Here is a 13,816-nt window from a genome sequence, read left to right on the forward strand (position 1 = left end):
TGTGCTCCATGACAAGACAGAGATGACAGTTCCGTCTCACAATTAAAAGAATGCAAACATATCTTCCTCTTCAAAGGAGTGCGTGTCAGGAGCAGTGACTGTCACAGAGATAGAGAGAAAAGCAAACAAATCAATAGGGCTGTTTGGCTTTTAAGTATGCGAAGCACCGCGGCACAAAGCTGTTGAAGGCGGCAGCTCACACCCCCTCAGAGAGAGAGAGAGAGAGAGAGAGAGAGAGATAGAGAGAGAGAGACAGAGTTTGTTTTTCAGTCAAAAATCAATACGTGCCCTTCGAGCTTTTAAGTATGCGAAGCACCGTGCAGCAAGTCGTTTCAGGAAGCAGCTGCACAAAAGATAGCAACGTGAAGATAATCTTTCAGCATTTTTAGACGAGCGTCCGTATCGTCTAGGTGTGTGAACAGCCCCCCTGCTCAATCCCCCTACGTCAGGATCAGAGAAAGCCAGCGCAAGAGAAAGAGAAAAGTAAGCTGGGTAGCTTCTCAGCCATCTGCCAATAGCGTCCCTTGTATGAAATCAACTGGGCAAACCAACTGAGGAAGCATGTACCAGAAATTAAAAGACCCATTGTCCGCAGAAACCCGCGAAGCAGCGAAAAATCCGCGATATATATTTAAATATGCTTACATATAAAATCCGCGATGGAGTGAAGCCGCGAAAGGCGAAGCACGATATAGCGAGGGATTACTGTATATGTGTTAAACTTACACAACACCAAAAACCGGATGAAACAGAAACAGGCTTGTCTTCATGGTGACATGTACTGTAGTGTCCATGCATCTACCCAACAGTCATAATTTTATATATTTTAGCATTCCTTATTAGTACATCCAGATGTACATTGGTTAAACTTTTCCTATATTTTCTATCATGATTACTGTGAAAACCTTGGATTCAAGAAATGCACATTATCTATTATACACACTAATGTATGTTACAAAAGGTAGTTTCATACAATGTGCTCCAGAAATGAACCACACCAGTTGTGCGTTAAGCTTAAAATGTTCATTTTCTAAGGCAGCATACTCAGTTGAACGATGATCTGTATAACTGGAGAACATTGTTGTGTGAAGAGCGATGTCACTGAAAGCGAAAGATTCTTTATATTGCATCAAGGAATTTCAATTCAAGTTCAACCCATAGCTTTTCCAACTCTTCCACTAACATATGAAACTGAAGGGGCTATAACTGCGGTTGAAGCTATCAGTTTTAGTAAATGAATGCGTTCTTTAACTGTGATTTTTTTTCTTTTTTTGTAATCAAACCTGTTACCTGGAAAAACAGGTCACATTTTGTCCTGCACATCACAAAAGGTGAGTAAAGAAGGCTAGAGTCAGGTAGAAATTCTCTTCTATAATATGTCCCTTCCCCTTCACAAGAGATACAAAGTAAAGCAGTCTGTGGGTGCTCCACCTGCCTCCCATGTTGAACACTCCACAAGTATTAAACCAATAATCATTGTAACATGGCTTTAAAAACTTGAGGAACAAGTGAAGAGAAAAACTTGCTTATTGCAATCCCTCACTGTATGTACTATGACAAGGTTTCTGGCTTTTGAGTGTTTTTTAAGGTTAGGGGCACTATTACCTGGAAAAAAAAAAAGGATATCACACTGCAAAATTCCAGATGAGGAAATCATCATTAACTAGGAATTAGAAAGTAAAAATGCAAGACAAAATTTCAAGACATGGATGTGGTACACCCTGTCATGTTCAGTGTCCTGAAAGTGAAACCTCAAAAGTTTTTTTTTTTTTTTTATTAAAGTAACTGAGAAAGACAGAGAAGTGTGCTTAAAAATGTAGATTAAATCTAGGCCAGAAGAATACAAGCAACACAGCTATTAAAGATAAGGCAGACCTTGAAGTGCTGACAAGAGATGACAAGATCTCCTTAACAAGAAGTGCTAGGACAGGATGCTTAGCTGGGGCCAGGGAAGTCATTTAAGTGTGCCATTGAGATTATGTGTAAATATAAATATAGGTAAAATTCCGTTACAATGAACTCACAGGGACCTAAAAAATATTTCGTTGTAACGAAAATTTTGTTGTAATGAGATTCTGTATTTGTCACTATAGTGCTTTCTTTAACTTGTATCCAGCCGTTTGCAATCATTTCAATAGCTTCTTTCGCGTTAATTTTAATTCCCTCCTGCCTACAAGATGTGCGTATGAGAATTTTTCTCAGCATTTCCTTGCAATAATAGGGTCGCGCTATAAGTCCCTGTGTTACACCCCAAAACACGAGGCTTAGTCTCAGTACTTTAGAAAAACCAGCTTTATTCAGCTTGAAACAGGAGCAGCACAGTTATTTAGTGTAGCATGATCTACCACTCTGCTATACAGACACAGGAGTCAGGCACAGTCGTGGCCAGGTCAGTGATCAAGTAATCCTGTTACAGTATCTGCATTTACAATTTACATGCTCCTAACCTTGCATCACCCCACGAGATCTTTTCTGTTGTGAGCTGGGGGGCTGATCGCACCCCTACAGGTTAAAAAAAAGACGCTGAAAGACTACCTTCACGTTGCTCCCTTGCTGCTGGGCTTACTTGCGGCTGATCTATCGCGTGATCCACGCGGTACTTTGTAGATTTAAAAGTCCAAAAGCACCTGTCAGTTGCGGATTGTTTGTTTGCCTTTCTCTCTCTCTGTCCTTCCCTGCTCCTGACGTGCACTCCTTTGAAGAGGAAGATATGTTTGCATTCTTTTAATTGTGAGATGGATTTGTCATCACCGTCTTGTCAAGGAGCACGTTTAAACTTTTGAAAAAGAGACAAATGTTTGTTTGCAGTGTTTGAATAAAGTTCCTGTCTCTACAATCTTCTGTGTTTCTGTGCAAATCTGTGACCCAAGCATGACACTGTTTACTTTGGCGGAGAGACGCAGCATATCTGCTATTGCCCCGTACTGACGCGGAGATCGCACTTTGGGATGCTCTTTGGCTTGCTGTCCAGTTGTGGTAGATCCCAAGAGATTTTACAAACCTCACATTCTCTTGAACAAGTGCCGCATCAATAGGAATGTTTCTTGAACGAGAATCACTGAACCACATAAAAACTGCTTTTTCGACGTCTTCAAATGCAGCAGTTCACATACATTTGCAACCCGAGATTTTTCTACTTTTTTTGCTCTGTCTTTCAAGAAAGTTGACAGCGTGGATAGCGATGGCGAAATTCCGAATTCACTGGCAACGTCTTTTTTCTTTTTGCTGCAATCGAGAGCTGCTGTTTCTATAGGAGGGTGACAATGAGTTAAATTCCAATGGATGTTTTTCAGATGTTGACGAGCAATAACTAAAAGGTATCACTGAAAACCGCAGAGACAAGAATATAACGATTTGAAAGCAAAAAAAATCAGGTATTTTTTAGTGGATAAACGCCTCTTCTTTGAAACAAAGACCATCTTAGTTACGTAGTGAAAACCTGAAGAACTCTTGGAAGTAGTTTGTGCAGTGGCCATTTTGGCAGAAGGGAAGGCAGTGAGGAAATATAGAAAAACATGGAATAAAGCTCTTTAACAGGAAAATTGTGAACTTCAAATACAACAGTAAGTAAACAAATGACTTTATGCATCTACTGTAAAAACATGTTTTATTGTCCATCCCGGGGATGATGAATGTGAGCGAAGTTTATAGTTTTGAAGTGCATGAAATTGTTTAGCATGTACAATGTTAACACTTGATTTGTTACTGGCATTGTGCTTATCAGTCATGGGGGGTGGCTTTTCAAACCGAGGTCTTTTACTTTGGAAAAAACAGCATAATAAATGTGCTTTGTTTTAAGAGTTTCAGCATTATTACACCAGTGCAAGTTCAACCTATACCAATGCATATGTAGAGATGAAATATCAGCTCCCAATATCACCAGAAAGGCCCTAAACAAAAAGTTATTTTTTTAGTTACAATTCCCCGAATTCTTTGATGTTATTCAAAATCCTTAAAGCAATATTATTCAGTTTGATTTCTTCTTGTATAACACTTAATACCAAGTTCCTGTTCAGAGTCATTGCACATATTTACAAATTACTGTAAAGTAATAAACCTCTTAAACAAAACACATCAATGATTAAAAAAATCACGTCAATGCAGTGCTACCTTACATAAGTAGAGATAAAACTGGTTCACAACATAAGTGATGAAAAGGGAAAAAAAAGTCAGATGTCAGGTTGGTTACAATTAGCAAATAGTTTTGATTACCTTGGCCAAAGATTCTGTCTCTCCCTCTAAGGCATTCAACATAATTATAAACAGAAGCTAACATCCATGTCTATATAAACTGAAGACCAATATAGGCAATAGGCTATAATGCTTGATGCAATATTGCTCTTTTCTATATCATATATATAGTCGGGCTGTTAATAAAAACTGTTTAAATTACTAAAGAATTTAAAGAGGAAAACATGTACTCTAAATAACAAAAAGACCTGAGACAGACCCAGATAAAATGAGTTGTTAAACCCTTCCTTGCTGGTGAATTAAAAACAAGCACATAAACATATAGGAAATTAAGATGCATTTATGTGTTTTCTCTAAGTGTAAGACATATTTAAGACATTATTTTTAACTTATGGCAGTGCGAAATAGATAAAAAAACAATTTTAGATACCTACCACACGTGCATTTCCAAGATCTAAGGGGTCAAGTGTCTCCTGTTTAATCAAAACTACTTTTCCTGATTCTGTTCTCATTTTTTTACTGATGGGTGTTATTCGTTCATCATGTGGTTCCATTGCATCAGACATGATTTCTTCAAGATCTTCTATTTCAGTCTCAACAAACAACCTTTTAACTTCTTTTCTCTTGTTTGACAATTGCTTCTCATTCTCTTCTTCTTTAATCTGTGAAGTGGCAAAAGAGGCACCACTAGCTTCTGATCTATCAGCACAGCTTTTTTTTATTAAAGGTATTTCAGGGCAATCCTCTGAAAGTGAATGGTATTCCAGAATCATTAATTCACAGTCTCTATTTTGGGAGGATACACATGGTAATGATTTCTCTTCATTGTCCTCTGATCGAATATGCTTAGCTATAGGCTTGTTATCTGAATCATTTTCTTCTCTGTTCCTATGACAGAAAAAATGTGTCAGTATATTGTAAGAAATACACTTTGTCAATACTGTACATAAAATAAATTTTGAAATACACAAGTAACAATGAATATGATCAAAGTGCAAAATGTATTTTTAAAAAGAAATTAAGGAAAAAAAATGTTCAAAAACAATGATATCCAAGAAAGTTATTTGCCTTTCCAAAGTGTTAAGAATTTTTTAAGTGATTTTCATGTTTTTTACTAGGGAGCTCTGCCCCCTGCTCGCTTTGCTCGACAATCCCTGTGCGGGCCCTATGCGTTAGTCATTTCCTGGATCTGCTGCTTGCGACGAATATTCCTGTGTTTTTTGGATAAACACGAATATCAACTCTGTCTTTGATATCTCTATCTTTCAAAACTATTATTGCTGACAATTCGTCACATTTTGGTTTATTATATATGCCGTGCGTGATCTTTCAGATTTATATAGAAATCCAAGAAAACTTCTTTGTCCGTGTTTTTCAGATAAATTTTGTGTAAAGTGCGATACTTTTTGACATATGGATTTGTATCCATTATTGGCTGTAGAGTTTGTACTACATCTGATCGTTTAACTGTTTTAATCCTAAGTTGCATCGCTTCTCCGTGATCATAAATATTAACCTGACCAAATTGTGGTTTCTTTGAAATTAAACTTGTAATAACTTTGTCATATCATCTACGTCCATATATTCAATTTCTTTTCGCGGTTCCATTATTTCACCAAGTAATAATTTCCATTTGTTAGCGCTAATGTGATCTTTACTATCAGTTTTTTTGAGACTTTTGAATTTTAGTACTTTCATAATCTCTAACTTGCTCTGCATATGTATCGCACCAACGTTTTTGAACCTCTTCACGTTGTTCTGCTTTGTCTTCTACTGTTTATCTTTTATTTCCGCCCCCAGCTTGGACCTGTTAGGTTTTCAATTCATCTCTTGACACAAAGTCTCGTCTCGCGGGACATGAAAGTATCTCTCTGAAAAAGTCTTGTTTCGTCTCTCTGAAAAAGTCTCGTCTCTCCGAGAAAGTCTTGTTTCGTCCCAAGATTTTTTTAAATAATAGAGAGACATAAGTGAAACTCTGGGAACAACCTTCAACGTTCACTGACAACATTCCATTTTCTTCTTAATTATGAGGTTAGAATGCCTTGACTGGCGAGTATGCATCTACAAAACAAAGCAACTATTTTTCAAAGTAATAGTTAGGCTATTTCAACATTCAATATTTGTCTAACGGCTTTGTTTGCAATGTTTACTTAAAATTTTAAGCATACAAATAATTCGTTCACAGTGTTGCAATTTTCATTACTATTTACCTAGTAATTAACTATTAACTAAAAAAAACACATTGTGGATCCCTTTAAAGTAAGGGAGCAGATGTTGTTTTTTCCTTCTTTAAAAACACACTATACTTTGCTTCTTATGAGATTTAAAGACTTTAACACAGAGAACAGATGGTTTGTTGTTTTTCATCCAGTTTTGGGAGGAATGCATGGACATGTGCATTGCTTCTGGGTGCAAAGAATAAATAAAGATGAATGTTTTATGGTGATGTTTTAAGGTGATAAGGTGACTCCTTGTTAAATTTATACCGTTTGGCATTGTTCAGGATAATGCACATTTCATTGTCAACAGTTTTGCAGTTTACATATTCCCTTTAAAAGTTTTTTTTTTTGTCACTCAGCACAAAGTGATCAAGATGATGGTTTCCCACTTTTGCTTATTAAATTTGTATAGAACTGATTTTTAATTCAGTATTAATATTACAAAAGCTGGATTATTTTCCTCTGTAGTTCTGCTTAAGATGCGTGGGCAACTAATGGTGATTCAATAGCAATTTTTATTTTTGTTTATTTTAATTGTATGTTAAGTTCATGTATTTTTTAGCAAACTATTTTCATTTTCCCCTCAGATATTATAGTGACAAAAATATTATCTTACTTAAATATGTTTCTCTGCTTATATCACTACTAAAGAAAAAACAAAATAACTGAATAATATTCTTGCCTTATGCTCATAGCTAAGGGGACAAGTGCCATCTCACAGTAACACCAACCAGAAATACTTTTACTATTAAAACTAAAAATAGTAGCTACAATTTACTTGAATGTTTTCTCTTGTAGATATAGAGTTGACTGCTTTTAGTCACATGGGTATGTCTTCAACGTTTATCCAAAAAAACACGATAAAAACGTAAAATTTCTAAAAGTCATACAGCTGGTGTGAAGTATGAGCTACTTTACACACATTAAAATTAGTTGGTAGATGAATTCTCATTATAAAATCACAAAAATAACTAATAAAATTCACTTTGTCTTTATATTTAAAAAAGAACAAATTATGTTATATACTGTAGGTGTTAAAGAAATTGACTTCTTACTTTAAATTGAAATTAAGCAAAACAAAAACCTAAAATGTACAAGTTAGAATTAAGAAAAATTGTTCTTCGCTTCACCTTGTGGTCTTCCTTACCTTTTTTTGCCTATAGATTTAATGTCCTGTTCAAGGGAATTTGTCTGTGCAATTATCTTTTTGCTGTAGTTTGGTAAAGAAGAACCTGTTAGTTCTGTACTGCTCGATTTAGAGTCAGCAGTATGATCACTTAAATTCATATTTCGTGACACAGAGTGGCTAGAGAAAAATGGTGGTGCAGCTCCTGATGTTGAACAGCTGTGTGAATCCTTTTTATCTAATCTATTATTCAACAAAGATGCAACTGGGCTATCCTTCATTGGTGTTTCTTCTACTTCCCTTATATCAGATGTTTCCATTCTAAAGAAAAAAAAAACATTTTTTTTACATTTTCTAATATTCAAAATATTATTTGCCTGTCATCTCAGTGAGCTCCAAATCAATAATAATAAATTAACATTGAAGTAAAAAGGTCAAATTTACAGTATTTTATTTCTGATTCTACACATACACTTAAACATTCGTATCAGAATACATATATACTGTAACAACAATATGAAAAGTCACATATATATTATATATATATATATATATATATATATATATATATATATATATATATATATACACAGTGGTGTGAAAAACTATTTGCCCCCTTCCTGATTTCTTATTCTTTTGCATGTTTGTCACAAAAAATGTTTCTGATCATCAAACACATTTAACCATTAGTCAAATATAACACAAGTAAACACAAAATGCAGTTTTTAAATGATGGTTTTTATTATTTAGGGAGAAAAAAAATCCAAACCTACATGGCCCTGTGTGAAAAAGTAATTGCCCCCTTGTTAAAAAATAACCTAACTGTGGTGTATCACACCTGAGTTCAATTTCCGTAGCCACCCCCAGGCCTGATTACTGCCACACCTGTTTCAATCAAGAAATCACTTAAATAGGAGCTGCCTGACACAGAGAAGTAGACCAAAAGCACCTCAAAAGCTAGACATCATGCCAAGATCCAAAGAAATTCAGGAACAAATGAGAACAGAAGTAATTGAGATCTATCAGTCTGGTAAAGGTTATAAAGCCATTTCTAAAGCTTTGGGACTCCAGCGAACCACAGTGAGAGCCATTATCCACAAATGGCAAAAACATGGAACAGTGGTGAACCTTCCCAGGAGTGGCCGGCCGACCAAAATTACCCCAAGAGCGCAGAGACGACTCATCCGAGAGGTCACAAAAGACCCCAGGACAACGTCTAAAGAACTGCAGGCCTCACTTGCCTCAATTAAGGTCAGTGTTCACGACTCCACCATAAGAAAGAGACTGGGCAAAAACGGCCTGCATGGCAGATTTCCAAGACGCAAACCACTGTTAAGCAAAAAGAACATTAGGGCTCGTCTCAATTTTGCTAAGAAACATCTCAATGATTGCCAAGACTTTTGGGAAAATACCTTGTGGACTGATGAGACAAAAGTTGAACTTTTTGGAAGGCAAATGTCCCATTACATGTGGCGTAAAAGGAACACAGCATTTCAGAAAAAGAACATCATACCAACAGTAAAATATGGTGGTGGTAGTGTGATGGTCTGGAGTTGTTTTGCTGCTTCAGGACCTGGAAGGCTTGCTGTGATAGATGGAACCATGAATTCTACTGTCTACCAAAAAATCCTGAAGGAGAATGTCCGGCCATCTGTTCGTCAACTCAAGCTGAAGCGATCTTGGGTGCTGCAACAGGACAATGACCCAAAACACACCAGCAAATCCACCTCTGAATGGCTGAAGAAAAACAAAATGAAGACTTTGGAGTGGCCTAGTCAAAGTCCTGACCTGAATCCAATTGAGATGCTATGGCATGACCTTAAAAAGGCGGTTCATGCTAGAAAACCCTCAAATAAAGCTGAATTACAACAATTTTGCAAAGATGAGTGGGCCAAAATTCCTCCAGAGCACTGTAATAGACTCATTGCAAGTTATCGCAAACGCTTGATTGCAGTTATTGCTGCTAAGGGTGGCCCAACCAGTTATTAGGTTCAGGGGGCAATTACTTTTTCACACAGGGCCATGTAGGTTTGGATTTTTTTTTCTCCCTAAATAATAAAAACCACCATTTACAAACTGCATTTTGTGTTTACTTGTGTTATATTTGACTAATGGTTAAATGTGTTTGATGATCAGAAACATTTTGTGTGACAAACATGCAAAAGAATAAGAAATCAGGAAGGGGGAAAATAGTTTTTCACACCACTGTAAATATAAAAATAATAAAATATAAGATAATAACCAAACTTGCAGCATCCTAAATTGTGAGCAATGGATGAATATGAGTGTAAAATAATTAAATACTTTAAAAGTACAACTGGCTAACAAAAAATACTGTCATTAATTTACACTGGGCAATACAGTTTATGAAAACCAGAATAACTTCAATTATATTTCAGTAATTGTCATATAGTCTTGTAGACATGCTAGTTTCAATGGACATTTTAACTTGGGCTCTTTCTCATTTTTTGTGTTCCACTGAGTTTATTCTCCAAGCTTTATGCTTCGATCGCTCTTACTCAGTTTGCCCTATCACAGGAAAAGCTGCATCAACAAATGCCCTCTGTCATTAGCCTCTGCTCGCTGGAGATGCGTAACCTTTCGGATAATGGTGTGCATGTAGGTAGCAGTGGATGAGTTATCTCAGGAGGGTTAAAGGAGAATTAATCTGCAAGTCCAGCAGACAGACTACTTCTTTGAAAAACAAGTACTTATTCCTATTTTTTTTTTATTGATTTTGAAACTGTTGCAGCCAATGTTAGCCTGTGTCTAAGTGCAGATGCACCAATAACTGAAAATATTTTTTTATAATTTATTTTACTACAATGAGTCTTTTCAAGTACTTTAATAGTTTTGCATAGTTTTCGTTTTTCCACATTGGTTCTGTTAATTATTTTATTTCACTTTATGCAAATGTTAGGTAGTTCCTTAGATAGTTAGTTAGTTTTTGTTGATTTATGTTGTAATTTATGTTAGGTCAATCTGTCTTGTCTCTGCTAGCCAGCTAACTAGGCCTCTTAGTTAGCTAGTTTAGTTTTTCTGTTAATTTATGTTGTAAATTTATGTTGCATGTAGCACCTTGGTCCTGGAGGAACGTTGTTTCGTTTCACTGTGTACTAACTGTATATGGTTGAAGTGACAATAAAGCCTACTTGAACTTGAACTTGAATGTTTTTTAATTATTAGTTTTCATCTGTTTTAGTTTATATTTACAATAATTAGACACCATTGTTTGTAATAAACGTATAAGATGACTCATCTCACTTGCATAATAGATTACAGATAATCAGGATCAAAAAGGAATGAGCAAATTAAGATTATAAGAGATATATATTGCTGAATACCTTGTGTGAATTTGTAAAACCTCGGTGTCTGGTACATAAGTTGTAACATTTACTGAAGTAGAAGGCATTATGGTTTCATCAATGGCAATAGTCTGAGATAATGATGAACCAGGTATGGTTTTCTGTGCAACACAGAATTCTGCTACAAAGACACAAAAATACATATACATCAGATTAAAAAAGTAAAGAAAAAAATCACAAATTGCCAATTTAAAAAAAGATACAAATAAAGCTGTTTTAAAAAAGCATATCCTGATAATTAAATTTGGAATTGAGGCCTTTTAAGTTCAAATTTATTGTCACATTTACACAGTACAGAGAAATAATTTCACACATATCTGAGCAACATTCAGCACATCACTCTCTTGCCTCATGATCAGCAACACATAATACTTTACAGATTTAAAGAAAAAGACAAGTAAAACAGTGCAAGATTATATTAAAAATTATTGTAAAATTCAGTAAACGTAAGTATTTCCTACATGACAAAAAATATTCAGTATAAACTTTACAATTATTATATCTATTAACAAAAGGATTTAATTAAGCTTCACCTATTAAGAGAAACACTAGCAAACTAAATAGAAGTTTTTTTTCAACATAATGTCTATGAGTAGCAACAGACTATGACATTCACATAGCTTTTCTATGCCACTCAAATACAATTTTTTGTCTCATTTGTGTAACCACAAACGGTATGGTATCTTGTTGAATCTATAGAATAAGCTTGAATTTTTTTGGCGCTGGAGAATCAATATGCTTCTGTTGTTTCAACTGCTGTTTGAACTCAGGAGCATAGTGACATATCCAAGTATCATTTCTGGTTGTAAAATGCTTCCTAAAATGCTCCCATTCTGAATTAATTAGCTTGATTAATCTTGGAATACTGGATGCAGTGCTGCTTATTTCAGGATTTTACATTCTAAGCACCGAACATGCCTAGATCTTGCTGGCGATTTCCTGTTCATTAAGAGTGGACTCATATTTAGTCCCTACAGTGTTTGCTATCTCACACACCACTACTCTGCCTCTTGTGATTTATTTCACAGTGGCACCTTTCTCTTCTGTTGTCAGTGTTGTGAGACTGAACAGACCTTGGTTTATCTTAAGAGATATTCTACAACCAATAGAATTCTTCTGACCATGACTATGCCAGGTGAAACATACAGTTCACAGCACATGTTGACAAGGCAATAATGGACATTATCAGGGCATATTTCTTTCTAGCATTACAAAATCAATGACAGCATGATACTTTTTGGATTTTCAGCATCCTTTTTTATTTGGTTATTTAACAAAAATGCACTCAGTACAAACAACAAATTGTAGTACCCTGCAAACCAAATGTTTCAGTACGCAGTAGCTAATTTTGAGCATTTACAACATCAGTACCATGGAACTTCCTATTTATTATTCAGGGCTCAAAAATTCTGATTATACCTCAAATAGCAGGTGTGAACAGCACTAAACTCACATTCCTAGACTGTAACCACAATCTACTATATCGCAAATGAAAATTACAATTAATTTAAACAGGACTTTTTTGTATGCTTAACAAATCATCCTTCACATATAGACAGACGATACTCACATTTACATATAAAATTAGATTAAATAAATAAACAACTGATTTCCAGATCTGTTCACCCCTAGGCATTCAGCACTTACGTAACCATCCTTTTTTGCATCATGCGCAGCCTCAAGTGCTTTGTGGAATGTTTTCACATTTGTGGAAAGTTATTCACATTTTGCAGGTATAATACCATATATCTGCAAATTTAATCCGCACCCTTCTTACAGTTTCAGAGGGCTAAAAAATCAGATGTGGATTAGATTCGCAGTACAGAGCTCTACGTGCCGTAAGAACAATATATTTGCGCTATTAACTATTACACCTCTTGGGGTAAGTCTTTCGGCTGAAAGGAAAGGAATTAAAAATAAAAGAATATGGAAAAAGCATCAATCTTTATTATTCATCAGACTCTCTGATATCACTCATAATTGAATCATCGTCCACACTCTCCTTCCAGTCACTATCATCATTATCTTCACCATCGTTCTCCCCATAAAATGTCATCTTCGGAACCGTCCAAAGCAATGACAATAATGCTCTCCAGGGTGGCTTTCCTTGCAGCTGACACCCACCTGCTTCTGAAGGAGCTGCACGTTTGATTTTTCCAGTTTCTGTTAACTCACAGGCAAGATCCACTATCCAGGTCAGATAGTGTTGTCTCAACCTGTCTTTAAAGGGCTTGTTAATGGAAACATTCATTGATTACAACACTGATGTCATTCTACCTGGGATGACGACAAGCTCAGTTTTCATCTTGTGTAGCTGGTCTTTTACGGAATCGGTGAGATACCCTTTATTTAAATGTTTCAAGGACAAGCATTGATGGTTGATTTAAGAGGGCTCCAGGCCTGCGACCCCATTCTATTTTCAACCACTCCAACATCAGCTCCTCTGTCACCCATTCTTTTTCCTGGGCCCAGACTACAACGTCCTTTGGAAACGTCTCTGTTTTGGGTAAAGTCTTCCTTTTCAAAATTAGCAAGGGTGCCAGCATCACTGTTAGGTGAAATTTTTCGCACCCAGCGGTTTTCATGCCTTTCTTCTCCAACATGTAGCTTGGCTGCATATCAAGATAAATTTCCATTTCGTAAGCATTGGCAATTTGCCTCATCAGAAAATTTCCCATCTCCCTCAGGTTGGTGATGTACCACTGATAATTAAACAACTTTTGTTCAAAATCTTTTGTGAGCTTCTGATATATCGTCATCCTTTGTTGCAACACCAGCCCCGTTCAGCATATGAACCTTATGGCCCATCTTTTACTAGCTTTAAAACAACTTCAAGGAATGTTTAAAAATCTGGCCTTCTTCATCGACTCCTCATGAAGTAGATCATAACTCACAAACAGTACAGTCCTGCATCT

The 13,816-nt window shown here is 35.9% G+C and overlaps 1 protein-coding gene across 1 annotated transcript in view; it reads right to left on the reverse strand.

Moving 5' to 3' along the window:
* nbn (nibrin) overlaps positions 1 to 13,816 on the reverse strand; it is a 92,012-nt gene that overhangs the window by 21,110 nt on the left and 57,086 nt on the right. Inside the window, 3 exon segments of the mRNA XM_028817146.2 lie at positions 4,626 to 5,079; positions 7,558 to 7,857; positions 10,881 to 11,022. Coding sequence (XP_028672979.2) covers positions 4,626 to 5,079; positions 7,558 to 7,857; positions 10,881 to 11,022 — 896 coding nt within the window.

Source organism: Erpetoichthys calabaricus, chromosome 13, assembly GCF_900747795.2.
Source record: "Erpetoichthys calabaricus chromosome 13, fErpCal1.3, whole genome shotgun sequence".
Taxonomy (NCBI): Eukaryota; Metazoa; Chordata; class Cladistia; order Polypteriformes; family Polypteridae; genus Erpetoichthys; species Erpetoichthys calabaricus.